Raw genomic sequence first — 18,249 nt, forward strand, 5'->3', positions numbered from 1 at the left:
CTTGTATGGGGCAGAACTTGTATGGTTTGAACTTCTTGCTGGTGCCCAAAGAGGGAAACCCAGGCTGTTTTCTCTTTCTTCTTTTTTTCTCTTTCTTTTCTTTCTTCTTTCTTTCTCTCCTTTTTCTCTAAGAGAGATTATTGCTATAGGGAACATGCACTCACCAGAGACAAAAAGTGAGAAATAACCCCCCCAGGGGGGATGGCCATGCCACAATCCCTTCTCCTACAGTCTCTTCTCCGGATTTTGGGCATGTACACACACACACACCTGGTGTGAGTTCTAAGTTGCTGGGTCTGGAACTCAAATTGTGGTCAGCCACATTGGAATCCACCATCTGCTGATTCCCCCATTTTGTTTTCATAGATTGCCCAGATCATGGGCTAGAAAGGAAAGAAGATAGGCATTGTGAGCTACCAGCATTTAAACTTCAAAAATGAAGTCAAACTCTTTACTGTACTATGGAAAATAAAGGATCCACATTTTTCTAAGGCAGCACCATTATCCCTAAAAGGTTAAGGGACTTTTTCTTCCTTAAGCTTCAACCACAATATTCCCCTAGGATTACTTCCATTTAGAACCACAAAACAGAGTACCATTTCTCCTTTCTGATTAGCACACCCCTCAAAAAATTTTTAAAGACAATTATTCTTCAGAACATTATGAGTAAAGAAAGAATGCAGTTATCTTTTAAAAAAATGATAAGTGCTGTTGGAGATGTGGTGAAAGGGGAACTCTTCTACACTGCTGGTGGGAATGTAAATTGGTTCAGCCACTGAGGAGAAGAATATGGAAGTTCCTTCAAGACCTTCAGATAGAACTACCATATGATCCAACAATTCCACTCCTGGGTATCTACTCAAAGGACAGGAGAATTCTCATTCAGAAAAGTGCTTGTACATATATGTTTATTTCAGCATTATTATGGTTGCTAACACATGAAACCAACCTAAATGTCTGTGAACAGATGAATGGATTGAAAAAGTGTGGCACATATACCCCATGGAATACTATTCAGTCATAAAAAAAACAAGACCCTGGCATTTGATAGAAAGTGGATGAATATGGTAGATTTATTACTGAGTGAAGCAAGTCAGGCTATGAAAGAGACATTGTATGTCTCCACTTAACATATACCAACTATTTGCACTCTGAAAAATTGGAGGACATAAAAGCTTTGAAACTGTTATGGACACTGGGACAAAGTGAAAGAGTGGGAGGAGGGAAGAGTATAGTGAACGAAATTTGAAAGTAAAAATAGAGAGGTAAGACATTTGTGGGACATAGAAATGGTTTATTACCTCTCAATAATGACATATATAGTATTTTCAACTGGAATGGTCTGAGGTGTCTTTCATGCTGGGTAAATTTTCTTTACAATCTAAATAATGTATAGCAATTGAATGTATAAATAATAATATTTAAAAATTAATAAATAAAAAGTTATTTCCATGTAGGGAGTGAAAAAAAGGAAAATATATCAGGTATGTATGTGTTTGTATGCCCCAAATCCCAACAGCATAGAAAAATGGAGAAGAAGGGATGGCAATGTGACAACACCTCAGTGGGGGTTTTCTCTCTCTCTCTCTCTCTCTCTCTCTCTTTCTTTTTCTCTTTTTCTGGCAAACACACATGCCTTCTTCAAATTAAAAAAAAAAAACTTAACAGAAAACCATACACATTAATAGTGTTTTTATTAATTACTTTCATAGGTTTTCCTTACTTTTTAATTTCACAGTAGTTATGTTAATATAAAGCTATAAAGTCATATATATCATTATTCTACTCTACAGTCATAATCAAAACTGACAATTGTATACAATAATAAAATGGCACTGTGACATGGGTCATACAAGACAATGAGTATCTTTAAAATAATGCATATTTTAACTCCAGAATGCACTATATGATGTATCTCTTATTACTCCTGGTAGTGAAATTGCTTGGTATTCCTGATGTTTACATCAACTGAGGGTGAGGGAGAAACTCAGAAACAGGTAAGGGAGGGATGGATAATGACACTTAATGGAGAATAGGATACTGGGAGTAGGGTCTTCCAAACAGTGTGGATTGGCAAGTTGTATTTTGCAGGCCAAATGCCTCAGTCTTTACCAAATTTGTCTAATAGGTTTGCTATCTTGGATTTCCTAAGAAATTGCTACTGAGGTTAATAGAAGGGTTTTCTAATTGTAATATCTGTGATTTTGTTTTATAATTTTTAACCAATAATCCTCATGTTTTGAATAAGTTTGTGTCAAACTGAAATTACCACAGAAGAATATATCATACCACTTATTATAGAATGCATATTTCATTTCATTATTCATTGCATTATTGTAGTAAAAATTTAATAAGTTTTGCAAATAAAGCAAGGTAATTTGAATTAGAAATGTATGAGAAACAAAAATAAAAAACAAGGGTAAGGTATTATAAGCAACCTGGCATGCAATCATTATAGAACAGGACTTAGAAGCCCTATGAATAGAAAAATTTGGCTCTAAACTTCATTAGTCCTTGTGAAAAGGGAAACCTGAAAAAATATGTGTGTGGATGTGACCACAACTGGTGCTTTGAACAGCATAGACAAATAATATTGCCAACATGAGTTTATAGAATTCTGACAAGAAATAAAGGAATGGCATCATTTGGTTACTTCTTTGTATATTTATCAAAGACAAATTCTGATGTCACAGACTTTAAAATAATAACATAGTTTAAAATAGTTTAGGGATGCCCTTTTCTCTCCTCTTTGAAAATCTAGCTGTCTAGATCCCAGGTTGGAATTCAATGACCCAATATATGTATTTAGAATATTTATTTAAGATATAATGTTTCTAGGGACCAGCAGTTAGCATAATGGCTATGTCGCTGGACTCCCATGTAGTCGACTGTGGTTCGAATCCAGGACTCGGCAGCTTAAACTCACGCCGGGTGCGTGTGTGTGCATGTCCAAGATCCCGAGAGGAGAATGGAGAAGGGATTGAGGTGTGGCCATCCCCTCTGAGGGGTGATTTCTTGCTTTCTATCTCTCTCTTTCTGGCGAGCGCACACACCCTATAGCAAAAAACTCAAAAAAATGAAAAAAAAAAAGATAAAATGTTTCTCTTGATTTGTTAGAACTAGTGACTAGTTCATTGACTATTTCATGTAGTCATCATCAAAGTATTGAAAACTTCTACTCTTGTAGAAGAAACAGAGAAAACATAATGCACTGTGGATAAAGGTCTTTAAAGGCCATCCCACAAAATGTAATTATCATTCATCCCTGAACTACAAATATGGAAGCTAAGAGGAAAATCTTTGAGTCCATTATACACAGACAGCAGATAAGTTAGTTGTGCAAACAGGGATGCAGTGCTGGGCCTAGGTCTGTGCTAGTTCTAGGTAAACAAAGATGAAGATGTCAGGATGTCTGCTAAGAGCTCAGAATGTAAAAAAGCAGGTGGTTTCACTAACTGTGGTGCTTCCAAGATGAAGCCTGTTCTAATGAAACGCTGGCTTTTTCTCACAGGTTGGTACAATAGGCTTTTCATCAACTTTGTGCTAAGGAGACATATTTTCTTCTTTGTACTGCAAACCTATTTCCCAGCCATATTGATGGTGATGCTTTCATGGGTTTCATTTTGGATTGACCGAAGAGCTGTTCCTGCAAGAGTTTCCCTGGGTAAATACGTATGCACCTTTTAAAAACATTAATAAGGGAGAAGGGTGGAAAGAAGCCAATAAAATTGGCTGGTACATGAAGAGGAAAAGAGCACAGTGGTTTAGCAGGGAAAATTACAGACAGACATTCAACTAAAGTTCTGATTTTGACAGCTTCAAGGGCAAATTGTTATTGGACACTTTCCTTGGGAACCCTGACTTTAAGGAAGAAGTATGTGCTGATTGACTGCAGCTAGATAGTAATAAGAAAAGAGGGTAAAATTATGAAGCATAACAGCTTTTTTTTTCTTTTCTTTTCTTTTTTCTTTCTGTTTCCCCAGCCAGCACTCTCTATTTTCCCTCTTTTCTCTTTCAAAGAAAACTCTTCATTCTTTATCTAAGCCCAGTTAGTGTGCATGAAATTCTTACATTACAGAACGAAGAACCTTCAAAATAGTTCACACTATACTGTCATTGCCTTAACAGATTATTTTGTGGTGGGGATGGGGAGATGCTTGCATTTGGAAACAGGAATACTGATTAGAAATTTGGGCTTGACCTAAAGGCTAAAATCAGAATCAACTACAGTGGAATTTCACATACTGTGGCACTTTGGTTGGCAAATGACTTTGGGTGGTGAGACATCCCCAGACTCATTAAGTCACCACACAAGGCAATTATCTACTCCATCCAGCATGTTATATGCCACTGTCACACGTGCTGATTTATGGGAGCCATTTCAGACCCACTTAGCAGTTACTGAGTCCTTACAAATTGGAAGGTACCAAGCTAAGCACTTAGATGGCATGTTACTTAATGAGAACCCAAGAGTTAATCCCGCTTCCCTTCTTGGCTGGTTCAGGGCAAAGCTCCCTCATTTCGTTCCGATTCTGTTCTTTCATCTGTAATGCTCTATCGGGAGAGAAGATTGTTGTAAGTAGTTCACAATCATTGTAATTATCACACAATTCATCCCAGAAAGGGTGGTTTCTAAGTTAATGTTCACAAATTACATGCATACTTCAAAAGATCATTTGAAAGACATATTATTAATATTAATAATTTGTTCACCTCTCTCCCTTATTAAAAGCTTCAATCCACAAGCATTTGAGGTTTGAATATTTTTAAGGAAAAATGCCATCTGAATGAGTAATTAAATTATTTTGACTGTTTCTTCACATTAGAGCCTCTGTGCCTTGACCTCAGCACTGCAGAGGGGCAATATAGACCTGGACAGGAAACGAAGTGCCATGTGCAGCCTCGGAGTCAGGATGAGAAAAGCATTGAATCTCTAAAGGCTTATGAACATAACTTTCAAACTGATTTCTCAAGTCCATCATTCTGTTCTTACACTGTGAATATGAGACCACTAAGAGCTAAGTCAATGGCTGGTCAGGTGAATGTAGAACACTCAAATACATTTAACTTGCCCTGAAATTCTGTGCCTCTTGCCTCCACGTCTGATCCTAGGAAAATTACTATGCAGGTTTATGCAAAATGATATTCAAATCCAAAGTGCTCCTCTCTCCTTTTTTGAAAATTAAGAGATCTGCAGTATTCAAATAGCTCCACTATATGCTGTCTTTTGCTTTCAGTTTTTTCAAAGATCCTTTGCCTTCTGCTTTACTTGCTTTTCTCAAATGCTGTGCTACCAGTTCTCTGGGAAGTCGTTCTATCTATTCGCCTATCCTAGGTGTCTTTTCTCAGCTATTTCCCTCCTTTACCTTCTCTGCAGCATTCTCTTCGACTTCAGAAGTAAATAAAGTGGCCAAAAGTCCAGCCTTGTCTCTCTCATCTGCAACATGAAATTATTAATATGACCTTCTAAAGGTCACTGTGAGAATGAGACAGGGGAATTCATGCCAACTGCCTAGCTTGATGCCTGACTCATACTGTTTGCGAAAACCAACCGCAATGTGTGAGTTTTTCTTACCTTGCACTGGTCTAATTTTTCTCCTCCTTTTAGACATTCTCTTTCTTGTTTTTATTTTCTTCCTCTTTAAGTATGGATAATTTCTTCCAAGAATTTGCTCATTTTCTCATATCAAATGGAGCACACTCCTTGATTCAACTGCTATCTTAAGGAAAATAAACCCTAAATATGTGTTTTTATCTCAAATCTTTCTCTCCACTTCCAGAGGGTGTTTCCAGTTGCCTGCTGGACTTTTCTTTTAGATATAGGCACTCAACACACTCAGAACTGACCCAATTACTATCTTCTCCCACACCCCTCCTACTTACTCTCTTTACTTTTCCCCTTCTGTGATGGGGTCCCCAATTAATTGAGTCTTTTATCTTTGAAACATTCTTTTCAGTTTATTCTTTTTTTTTTTTGAGAGAGATTTTTGCTATAGGGCAAGTGCGCTCGCCAGACAGACAGGGAGACAGAGAAAGAAAACAAGAAATCACCCCCCCAGGGGGGATGGCCATGCCACAATCCCTTCTGCTCTGTTCTCCTATCGGGATCTTGGACACACATGCACACGCACCCAGCGTGAGTTTTAAGCCACCAGGTCCAGGATGCGAACCACAGTCGACTACATGGGAGTCCAGTGACATAGCCATTACGCTAACTGCTGGTTCCTCCAGTTTATTCTTTAACAGGGGTTCTCAGACTGGTCTGAGGACCCATTTATATACTTAAAAATTATTGCAGGCCCTGGAGAGTTTTTGTTTTCATGGGTTACAGGTATAATAGCCATATTATGTATTAAAATAGAACTATAAAAAGAATTTATTTTAAAATAGCAAGATAAACTCATTAAAAGCATGAAAATATATAAATAACTTTTTCTTCTAAAAAAATTAGTGAGAAGAGTGGCATTTCTTTTCTTTTTTTTTTTTTTTTTGCAAACCTTCAGAGTCTGGTTTCAGAGAAGCTAAGTAGATTCTTATCTCTGCTTCTTTATTCAGTCTATTACAATAGATTTTGGTTGCAATATAGGGAGAGATTATACCACAATTGACATGTAGTAAGAAAAAGAAGTAATTTTAATGGTCTTTCCAGGTAATTATGGATTGTATTACTTCACATTACACCAAAAGTCAGCAAATGATAGATCCATTTTTTACCTTCTTCTCTTTATTTATTTTTAAATTTTAACTTACATTTAATCACATATATTTTTACAATGTATAACAGTACTTTTTCCAGCATGAATACCATGCATTTTAGTCAAGACAAAGACATTAGTACATACATTATCATCAGCAAATGGCTTTTCAATTTTTATAACAATTAAACCTCCATTACCCACCCCCATACTACCCCTATCCTTATTATCTCTAGTATCTACAGCTGCCCTCCCTGCTACTGTACCTTCCCAACTTTCAGTTTCTGCTATAGAGTACAGGTATTTGGTGTATATTGAGCAGAGACATATAAAGTCTCTCTTTCATAGTCTGGCGAACTTCACTAGCATTCAGTCTTCCATATTAGTCCACTTTGTTTCAAATGTCAGGGTCTCATTGGTTTTTTTTGTTTGTTTGTTTTTATGGCTGAGTCGTAGTCCATAGAATACATATACTACATTTTTCAATCCACTCAACTATTTTTGGACATTTGCATTGATTCCATGTCCTAGCAATTGTAAACAATGCTGCAATATACATGGATGTGCAAGCATTTTTCTGACTGAGGGTTGTTCTCTCTTGTGGGTAAATACCTAAGAGTGGCATTACTGGGTTGTAGATTGTACAGTAGTTCTATTTGAAGGTTTCTGAAGAATCTTCATATCATTCTTCAAAGTGGTAGTATTAATTTGCATTCCCACTAACAGTGTAGGAGAGTTCCCATTTCACCACAACTTTGTAAGCACTTAACATTTTTTTTTTATTCTAGTCATTCTGACTGGGGCTAAGTGGTATATCATTGTGGTCTTGATTTGCATTTCCAATGATAAGAAATTTTGAGCATGTTTTCATATGCTTTGGGGCCGTTCATGTATCTTTGGAGAATTGTCTCTTCAGCTCATTTTTCCATCTTTTAATTGACTGATTGTGTGTGTGTGTGTGTGTGTGTGTGTGTGTGTAAGCTGCTTGAGTTCCCTGTATATTCAGATTATCAGTTCCTTTTCTGAGATATAGTACTCCCACTCTGAGGATTGTCTTCTCACTCAACTTATTGTTTGTTTTGCTATGCAGAAGTTTCTCAACCTAATATAGTTCCATTTGTCTATTTTTGGGACTATTGCCTGTGCTTTGGGGGTCTTCTTTAAGAAGTTTTTGCCTACTCTAAGGTATCTAAGAGTTTTTTCCTGTGTTTTCCACCAGTATTTTTATACTTTGAGGTTTTATGTTTAGATCCTCAATCTGTTTTGAGTTGATTTTTGTTAGTGGTGAGAGATGAGGGTCCAGTTTCATTCTTCTGAAGATGGATACCAGTTCTCCCAAAATCATTTGCTAAAGAAATTTTCTTTTGCTCACTGGATTGTCTTATGCCCTTTGTCAAAGATCAGTTGGTTGCATGTTTTAGGGTTTATTTAGGGGTTCTCATTCTATTCCATTGGTTTACCTGTCCTTTACTTTTTTTTCCCAACACTGTGATGTTTTAATTATCATAACTTTGTAATATATTTTGAGGTCGGGAAGTGTGATGCCTTCTACTTTATTCCCCTTGCACAGTATTGTTTTGATGATACAGGGCCTTTTATGATTCCAAACTAATTTTATGATATTTTTCCTATTTTTTGTGAGGAATAGCTCTGGTAGTTGAATGGGATTGCATTAAACTTGTAGATAAATTTGGGTAGGATTGACATCTTGATTATATTAATTCTTCCAATCTAGAAACACGGGATGTTTTTACACTTTTCAATATCATTTTTAATTTCTTTATCAAGTATTTCATTGTAGAGATCTTTGACATCTTTGGGAAGGTTTATTCTTCAATAACTAATTGGTTTTGTGGTTATTTTTAAATGGGATTACTTTCTTCAATTCTGTCTCATTTTGTCTGTTGTTGGTGTGTAAAAATGCTGTAGAATTTTGTATGTAGATTTCATATCCTCTCATTTTACTATGTTCATTTATCATCCCAAGGAATTTTTTTGTGGATTTATTTTTAGATTTTCAGTATTATGTTAGCTATGGGTTTTCATACATTGCTTTTGTTGTGCTGAGGCATGTCCCTTCTATGGCAATTTTGCTAAGAGTCTTAATTGTGAAGGAATGTTGTATTTTATTGAATGCTTTTTCTGCATTGATTGGTATGATCATATATATGGTTTTTTTTTACTTTCTCTTTCTTAATGTTATATATTACATTTATTGTTTTGTGTATATTGAACCATCCTTGCAGCCCTGTAGTAAAACCTACTTTGTAATGGTATATAATCTTTTTAATATGTTGGTGAATATCATTTGCTAATATCTTTTTGAGAATTTTTGCATCTGAATTCATCAGGGATATTGGCCTGAAGTTTGGTTTTTTGGCATGTTTTTGTCCAGTTTTGGAATTAAAGTGATGGAGACCTTAGAATGAATTTGGGAGTATTCCTTCCTTTTGAATTTTTAGAAATGGTTTAAGGAGAATTGGGGTTAGCTCTTCTTCAAAAGTTTTATAGAATTCAGAAATAAAGCCATCAGAACCTGAGCTCTTTCTTGTTGGAAGACTGCTTTTTTAATAATTTAATCTCATTACTTGTTAATGGGTGCTTTCAGACTTTCTATTTCTTCCTGGTTCAATTTTGGTAAGTTGAATGTGTCCAGAAATTTGTCCAATTCATCTAGGTTTTCTTGTTTGTTGGCATATAGTCACTCATAGTATTTTTTGTTTTATGGTATCTTTTATTTCTGTTAAGCTTGTTGTAATAATGCCTGTTTCCTTGCTGGTTTGACTTATCTGGTTCCTTTCTCTGTTCTTGATTAATCTAGCTAACAATGAGTCAGTTTGTTTATCTTCTGAAGAGCCATCTTTTGATTTTGTTTATTTTCTATATACTTCTTTTATTCACTATTTCATTTATTTCTGCTCAAATCTTTATTATTTTTTTCTCCTAGAATTATTTTTTTGTTATTGTTTTTCCAGTTCCCTGAGTTGTGTCTTTAGGTTGTTTATTTGCCACCATTCTGTTTTCTCCTTGTGGGCACTAATTACTATGAACTTTCCTCTTAAGATTGCTTTTGCTGTGTCCTATAGGTTATAAACACTTGCTTGTTCATTGTCATTGGTTTCTCTGAGCCTTTTGATTTCAGTCTTAATTTCTTGATAGTCATAAAGTCATTCAGGAATAGGTTATTTAGTTCCCATGTGTTTGTGTATTTTCAAGGGCTCTCTCTGTAGTTGATCTCAAGTTTGATTTAACTGGGCTTGGAAAAGAAGCTGGATACAGTTTCTAACATTTGAATTGTAAAGGCTTGTTTTGTGCCCTATCATGTGGTCAACCATTGAAAATTTTCCATGTGGAGGTGAGAAAAACGTATATTTTGTGGTAGTTGGTGAAATACTCCATAGATGTCTATCAAGTCCAATTCACGTATGGTATCATTTAGATCTTGTATATATTTGTTTATTTTTTGTCTAGATGATCTGTCCAGAGGAGACATTTAGGTGTTGAGATCCTCCCCAATTATTGTGTTGCAGTATATTTCTCCCTTGAGATCTAACAGTCTCTCTTTGACATGTTTAGGTGCCCAGTGTTGGGTGCATAGATATTTACAAGTGTTATATCTTCTTGGTGAACAAGTCCTTTTCATGCTGCATAATGTCCTTCTTTGTCTCTTCTTACATCTTTCATATTAAAGTCTATTTTGTCTGATATCAGTATCACAACTCCAGGCTTTTTTTGGTTTCCATTTGCATGGAATATCTTTTTCCAGCCCTTCATTTTCAGTCTATGTATTTCCTTATCAGTAAGGTGTGTTTCTTTCTTTTCTTTTTTAGAAATATTTATTAAATTTTATTTTTTATTATTATTTTTCAATTTGACCAGAGAGAGACACAGAGAGAGAGAGAGGATGAGTGAAAAGGCAAGCCACCAGGTCTGGGATTCGATCCATGGTCAGCCATGTGGGAATCCTGTGCCTCAACCACCATGCCACCTACTTGCCTCTGAAGTATGTCTCTTGTAAGTATCATATAGATGGCTTCTGTTTTTGTATCCATTCAGCCATTCTGTGTCTTTTAATAGGAGTATTTAATTCATTAACATTCATCATTATTGATATTTGTGGACGTATTCCTGTGGGTTTGTTAACCATTTTCTTGGTTGGTTTTTTCTCTTATTTCTGTTTGTCTCTTTTTATTTATCCTGATATAATGTTCCTCTCAATATTTCCTGTAGAGCTGGTTTATTATTGGTGAATACTTTCACTTTTTGTTTATCTGAAGATATTTTTATTTGTTCTTCCCATTTGAAGGATAATCTTGCTGAATACTGTATTCTTGGCTGAAATTGTTTGTCTTTTAATGTTTTGAATACATCTTCCCGTTCTTTCCTTGCCTGCATTGTTTCAGCTGAGATGTCTGACATTAGTCTAATAGGATAACCTTTATAAGTAACTTGACATGTCTCCCTTGCCATTTTTTCTAATATTGTCTTTGTCTTTAACTTTTACCAATCTGACTATGATGTGCTAGGGGTCAGATATTTTGTATTGATTCTATTTAATGTCCTTTTTATTTCTTGGGTCTGAATTTCTCTATGTTTCTCTATATTTGGAAAATTTTCAGATAGTATTTCATGAAAGAGGTTTTCCACACCTTTAGCAGATTCTTCATTTTCTGGAAAACCCATTATACAAATATTTGGGCATTTCATGATGTCTAGAATTTTCCATATATTGTTCTCAATATTTTTTTTTTATTCTTTTTGGTTATTTGTTGGAGACTTCATCTTCAAGGTCAGAAATTGTTTTTTCTGCATGGTTTGATCTACTGTTAATGCTAAGGAGATTTTAATTTATTGTGTTGTATTCTTCGTGTCCAAAAGTTCTGTTTGATTCTTTTTTAGGGTGTCTATTTCTTTATAAAAGTCCCCTTTCATGTCCTGAAATGATTTTCTCATTTCCTGGAACTGATTATCTGTTTTCTCTTGCATCTATTAAGTTTTGTCACTATGAATATTTAGAATTCTTTTTCTGACATTTCTGTGTATTCCTCTGTGCTATCCATTGTTAGTGAAGAGCTACTATGCTCACCTGGGGGAGAACTGCCTCCCTTCTTTTCTCATGTTTCTTCAGGATCTGTGCTGATTTTTGGTCATCTGGTTCAGTATTCCCTTTTTTCTATTTATTGGAGTAGCTTGTGTATCATTAGAAACCTTAGTAATCACATGTGTTCCTATTTGAGGACTGTGTCTCCCAGATCAGAGCAGTTATGGGTAATTTCAGGTGCTTGGCTCCTCTATCAAACTTTCAGCTCTTAATGAGGTGGTAACAAGCTAAGGAAATACAACTTAGTGAAGAGGATCAAGTCACCTGCCACACATTGTACAATGCACAGGCTGTTGTACCAAAAGTTCCAAAGTTACTCCTAGGTCCCAAGAGTGGACTCATGAGAGGAGGCCTGCCGAAGTCAGGCTCAAGTCTCCCAGTGGGTGGGGCCAAGCCAGTGATAGATTGTTAAGGGTTTGTTTCAACATGGACTCTGAAGCCATATTAACAAACTTTTTTCTACTCTGTTTGATTAAAATACATTGGTCTGTCTTGTTCTTTAATTAGAACTTTTGACCCTAAATTTGTCATTTGGGAAACATTAGTTCACTGCATTTTTTTTTTTACAGATCTTCCAAATGTTTATAGAACTCACTACACAATCATTTAAAAGTTCAAATTCACTAATATTACACTGATTTGATCAAAAATATTTAAGAACTGAGAAGCTCTTAAGTTTACAGTAACAAATATGTCAAGATTCTTATTTTGGCTGGAAAACTCAAATTTTATCATTAACAACCAACACCATTAGTTATTTTACTTGAAGCATTATGCTTACTTTGCTCAGATTTGGGAAAATGCCTGACAAGTACCAACATATAGATTTTGTTTGTTAGTTTATTTGTTTTTAAGTTTTTTTACCAGAGGGACATGCACCTGCTGCAGAATGATAGTAAAAGGGAATGTGAGAAATCATCCCCCAAGAAGGATGGCCACCACAATCCCTTCTCCTCTACTCTCCTCCCAAGCTTCTGTGCATGTACACACATGTGCCCAGCATAATTTTTTAAGCCATTAGGTTTGGTACTGGAACCACTGTTGGCCATGTAGGAGTCTAGCACCTTAACCACCACGCCACACTGGCCCCCAAGTACTAAAATATGAATAACCATAGTTTGTCTTCAGGTGCTCCTTTGAGTACAATTGTTGTTTCATTTTAAAAAGTGTCTAGTTCAGCTCACAATTCAATTGTCTAAGTGCATTTCCATAAAAATGTCTTTGTACTTTGGTAGGCAGACATGCTTTCTATATAATTCCCATTTTATTAACCACAATGTTAAAAAGCCATGCCATCAAAAGCTAGATTTAATAAAATTAGTCATTTTTATTATTTTTTCTTTTTACTGTGAGTGCTGGGAGCTAAATAAATACAGTGACTACTATTTCAGTTTGGTGCTGCTGCTTTTATTCATGCAGAGCCAACAATAGTTTTACCCACTATTGCTTTTACATCAGCAGTGTAAATGTCAACACAGTAAAAAAGTAAATAACAGCTTCGTATTGTTATCAAATTCTTCTACACAGACCCTCTGAAAAATTACTGGAGATTCCCAAGGGATCCGTAGACCCACTTTTAAGAACTGTGGCTATAAAGTATCTTAATCCTTAGTCAGTCTTCTCCATAAGAAGTCCCCAAATCTGCTTAGTGTCTCTTTTCTATTTCTCTTCCCACATCAAGTGTTAACTCTTGTTAACCTTCTTCTGGATTGTCCTTAGATAGGCTTACATGCCCAGGGCATGTATCAAGGCTTCCTGACATGGGACCCAGATGTAGGTGAGAAGCTGAATTCTAGCCTAGGCTCCATGAGACATGGATTTGGGTGGTGTCCTCCAGAGGAAGGCGCACCTTTTATTAATGTGAATGAAGCTGTAGTACAAGCCTTGTAATTGCTTATTTCACTTCTGTTATTCTTGATCCAACTCAGTCCTACTTATAGACTACCTCTAAAACACAAATGTGACGATACTACTCTCATCTCGAAATGCCACTGAAATAAGAACTCTCAATTTGGAATCCAAGGTGCCCCTGATGGTTACCAAATTAGATACAGGACTTTAAATTTTAATTTTAGATAAAACCAAGTAATGCTTTAGTATTAAGTATATCCCAAATATTACATGGGTATAGTTATACTAAAACATTATTCATTATTTATATAAAATTCAAGCATGTTGGAGCTCCGATATTTTTATTAGCTATTTTAATTTACCCCAATATTCTCACAATAAGCTTCTATCAGTTAGGGCCTTCAGTTTTCTCAAATAGCCCCCCCACCCCTAATTGCTTATCTCACCTCTTTGTTCAGACTCTCATTCTGCTTAGAATACCCTCTACCCATCTTTCTCTGTCCAAAATTCTACCATGTCTCAATGGCCAGAAGCCTTTACCAATGGCTCCAAGTACACATAGTTTCTGCCATCTCTGAGCCACGGGCACTTGGTATGTCTCCCAAGGTAACTTACTTCTTCTACTTCATGTTTAACTATGGGCAGAGGTAGCTTCTCTTGTCTCCTCTATTAAAATGTGAGCTCTGCAAGGATAATTATTGCCACTGTTTTGTTCCTGCAGTGGCTAGTAGTGACCTTCTGCACATATTTTATGTCAATACACAGTCATTAGGGTGCCAGTGTTTTAGCCCATCGTGTTTTTAATAACTATTTTTAGTATTAACTGAAAACAATAAAGGGTGATTCGTTGGCTGGTTAAGATCCCATATTTGTAATATTTCAGATAAAAAACAATAGAGGCTGAATAACATAGAATTATCCATTGTGATTAGGCAATTCTCATAAGATAATAGCTAGAGTATCTCAGAATGTGTAATGGATCAAAAATATTATTATATCTCTCCATTGTACTTGATATGGTGAGACTATGAGGCAATTATAAAGTTTTCAAGAATGTTTTAACCCTGATGGAGGAAGGAATAGTGCTATTCTTTCTCCTTTCACTTCTATCACCCCCTTTTTTTCCTTAGCACTGTCATTCTTGCTTGACGCCTATACATGGGGTCTGCCATTCCCTGTGCAATTATTAAGCAATAGGATCATTAACTGAGAAACAGATGTGGCAGAGGAAAGCAAGCAACGCTTTCAAGCCTGTAGTCACTCATGCAGAAAAATGTCTTCTAAGAGAGAATATGGCAATGCCTGGAAAAGTGAATATCTAGGGAACTGGACAGAAGTAATTAAGCACCATAGAGATTACCAGAACTTCTAGTGATAATAGCTGGACTATGGGAAAACTGGTGCTAGTTTCTGGCCATAGAGTGATGTTGAAATGTCCAACCTGTCTTCTTTTTCCTCATATCATTTAGTATTTGCTTTCTTCCTAGGTGCATAAGGAAAATGTTTTTATCCATTTGAAGGTAAATGTAGATACCCTGCTCTTCAAAGGAGCTAGCTACAGCACAACTACTGAGATAACAGGCTTGGTAGTTCTATAGTGATGCTGGTCTGTCCTGCTACTATGCACTGGTCAGTGACACTCTCCACCATCTATGGCCAGAAGTGGTCAATGAAATCCAAAGATGATTCATTCTCTCCACACTGAAGGGTTCCTAGAATGTCATGGATGTCTTTAAAATTTAATATGGCAAAGCTGTAAGGGCTCAGGGGAGTTGAGTCAAATGTCCGGTCTAAATATTTTCTCACAGTGTTTCCTAACTGTGCTTAGCAATATCAGCAGGTGGGAAGATAATTTTCTCATCCCAACACATGACATTTCTTGGTCACTTCATATAATTCAAAACTCCTTTAGCGGGATGTTAACTTTAATGGGCTTGGAAGGAAAACTATTTGTCAAGATTAATGTATTTCCGAAGGGTGGCTCAAGACATAATAAGTGTGTTTAATGTAGCTGTAATACTCCTGACTTCAAGTTCTATTGCTTCAGGAATTTATCTCTCAGGTTTCTCATCATTCATCTCCTCTGCCCAACAATCTTTCCTCCCCACTCTTTAATTCTTCTTTTTTATTGCTTACTTTAAACAGGAAAAAACTAAAATGCTAGTTTTAAAATAAATAAGGCTATAGTAAATTAGTTGAACTGAGCACCCTTTAAAAGAAAAAGAATGATCATTTGTTGGTTTCTGGCAAATACAGATAATGTGATTCCTTTTTGTTAGACCAGTGGTCATTAGTTTCAAATACATGATAAGACCTTTCTGGCATATATACTTGTGTGTTTGTTTTAAACCTTTACTTTGTCTACTACATCTCATGTTACTATATATTGAAAAAAATATCAAAATCTAACTTCCATGTCTTAGAAAACCAGTAAGAGAAGGCATTTAAATTTTTTTTCTGAACTTATGTTGTTAGTTGCTAAATAGAAATGCTAGCCCTGGATTCCTTTAATTCCTACCAATGAAATCTTGAAGGAAATAAAACTTTTGGTCTGTTGAAAAGCATGAAGTTTCTTCTTTGTGCCTCTTGATCTAATTCTAAATTCAATTGCAAGGCATCTCAGCTCAGAGGTCTTTCATCTATACAAATCCATTTATCATCTTGAAAAAAAAAAGGAAATTATCTTTATAGACCCAGAATGAGAGGCAATAAGTCTGCATGTAAAAGGCACAGGTCCTACACTCAGAGGGAAAGATTTGAATCCTGCTCCTGACAAAACCTGGGTTAATTACTTAGCTACTCTCAGCTCATATTTCCTTTATGCAATCTGTGGCTAATAATATTTACCAAGGGAAGTAGTAAATAAATATTCAATAAAAGCAAGCCGGTGCAATTTAATAATCTTGGCTTCAGCTATCCCTTGTGATGTTAATAAAAATTATTCATCCCCGTGTGTATATAGCAAGTATATTTTGGACTCAAGGAGCACAGCAACATCCACTGACATGCAGGTTGTTGATAGTGCCTCTGTTAGGGGCAACCTGGGACTTGGTGAGACGGTGGCCCGTGTTTAATGTTAAGAGCTAAAGCAGCATGTACATTTTTTCCTCTGGAGTTCAAATCGGTGTGAAGGTGAGATTCTGGGCCCTTCCATGGGGACTGGAAATTTGCCACGTGATGTTGATCCTGATCATACAAACTAAAAATGGCATTTGAAGTTAAATGGTTGTATAGAGTTGTCATTGTGTTTGATATGAGCCTCCCTCAGATGAGAACCTTGCAGAATCATGTAGAAAAGATAGAAATGTGTTGGTGAAAGCCTTTTACATGCTGTGTCTGTACATTTAGAAGTAAATCATGGTGCTCTTCCTGCTGTTTGGGACTCTGTCTGTTGACATTAAAATGTCCTCACAACTTATAAAAATCATTAAGGATTCCATTTGCACCTCCCCAGGGGGAATTTAAGAAATAAAACCATGCCAGCCAGAGCACATTTCAAATATTTACAGAACTGTGCTTTCTCTCCAGGCAGTGCTCTGGCAATGGCCCTCTGAGAAATTAGTGTCGACACAAAATGGCCCTCCCCAAGGCCAGCATTTTATTAAGGAAAGTTCAGAGTTACTTCTTTCTCCATTGTCCCCCAGACCCCTGATCTCTCCACCTCTAATGATCATGACAGAGAACAAAGAAGAGAAAGGAAAAGGAGAAGAATGGAAGAAGAAGGCAGTAGAAAGGAACAAAATTGGAAGAAAAGGGAAGGAGAAAGAAAAGGGGGAAAAGAGACTGGAATTTAGCAGTTGCTCAGTGAATAGTGACGATGAACTAAGCCTGCGTGGGCACATTTATACTCTGATTCTTAGCAGAACTGAAGTTTCATTGACAAGGGACAAAAAGAATAATGGTGACTTCTAAGTATGCTCTATGAGAATAGGATGTACAATAGAAATTCTAATGCCACTAAAGATAACTCAAGAAACAATGAGCTCCTTTTGAAGCATGAAAGAGTGAAGTTTGACACAAAGACACCTTCTTAACTGTAAAAGTTGTGAATACGAAGATTAGTGGCAAGAATTTTGGAATTTCTCTCCCAGAAGAATTTTTTAAATCAAATACATTTTTACCTTTTTAGGATGGTCAGGAAAGCCTATATGCAGGTAGAGGCAGGCACATCGAGCTCTGTGAAATCTGACAGAGGAAAGGAAACTGTGGATATTGGGGGAAACAGCAAGGAAAGGAGGCACAAATCAAGATTCAGTGAGGGCTTCATGCCTAGGCCCAAGATATGTGCTAGATAAGCATTCAGAGGTTTCCTTCCCCCTTGGATCACCAGATTGATATTGTTCTAGAAACATATCAGCTGGTGTGAGCCAGCACCAGACCTCAGAACCCAATGTCTCTGTCACTGAACTTGTCACTGTTCTCAAATGGCAGGCATCACCACGGTGCTGACCATGTCCACGATCCTCAGCGGTGTGAGTGCCTCCATGCCCCAGGTGTCCTACATCAAGGCCGTGGATGTGTACCTGTGGGTCAGCTCCCTCTTTGTGTTCCTGTCAGTCATTGAATATGCCACCGTGAATTACCTCACCACAGTGGAAGAGC

General features: G+C 36.5%; 1 protein-coding gene across 1 annotated transcript in view; it reads left to right on the forward strand.

Annotated features, from left to right (window-relative positions):
- The window catches only part of GABRR3 (gamma-aminobutyric acid type A receptor subunit rho3), a 64,822-nt gene that overhangs the window by 36,515 nt on the left and 10,058 nt on the right, over positions 1–18,249 (forward strand). The window contains 2 exon segments of the mRNA XM_006171552.1: positions 3,512–3,664; positions 18,079–18,243. Coding sequence (XP_006171614.1) covers positions 3,512–3,664; positions 18,079–18,243 — 318 coding nt within the window.

This window comes from Tupaia chinensis, unplaced genomic scaffold (assembly GCF_000334495.1).
Source record: "Tupaia chinensis unplaced genomic scaffold, TupChi_1.0 Scaffold149851_1, whole genome shotgun sequence".
In the NCBI taxonomy this organism is placed as follows: Eukaryota; Metazoa; Chordata; class Mammalia; order Scandentia; family Tupaiidae; genus Tupaia; species Tupaia belangeri.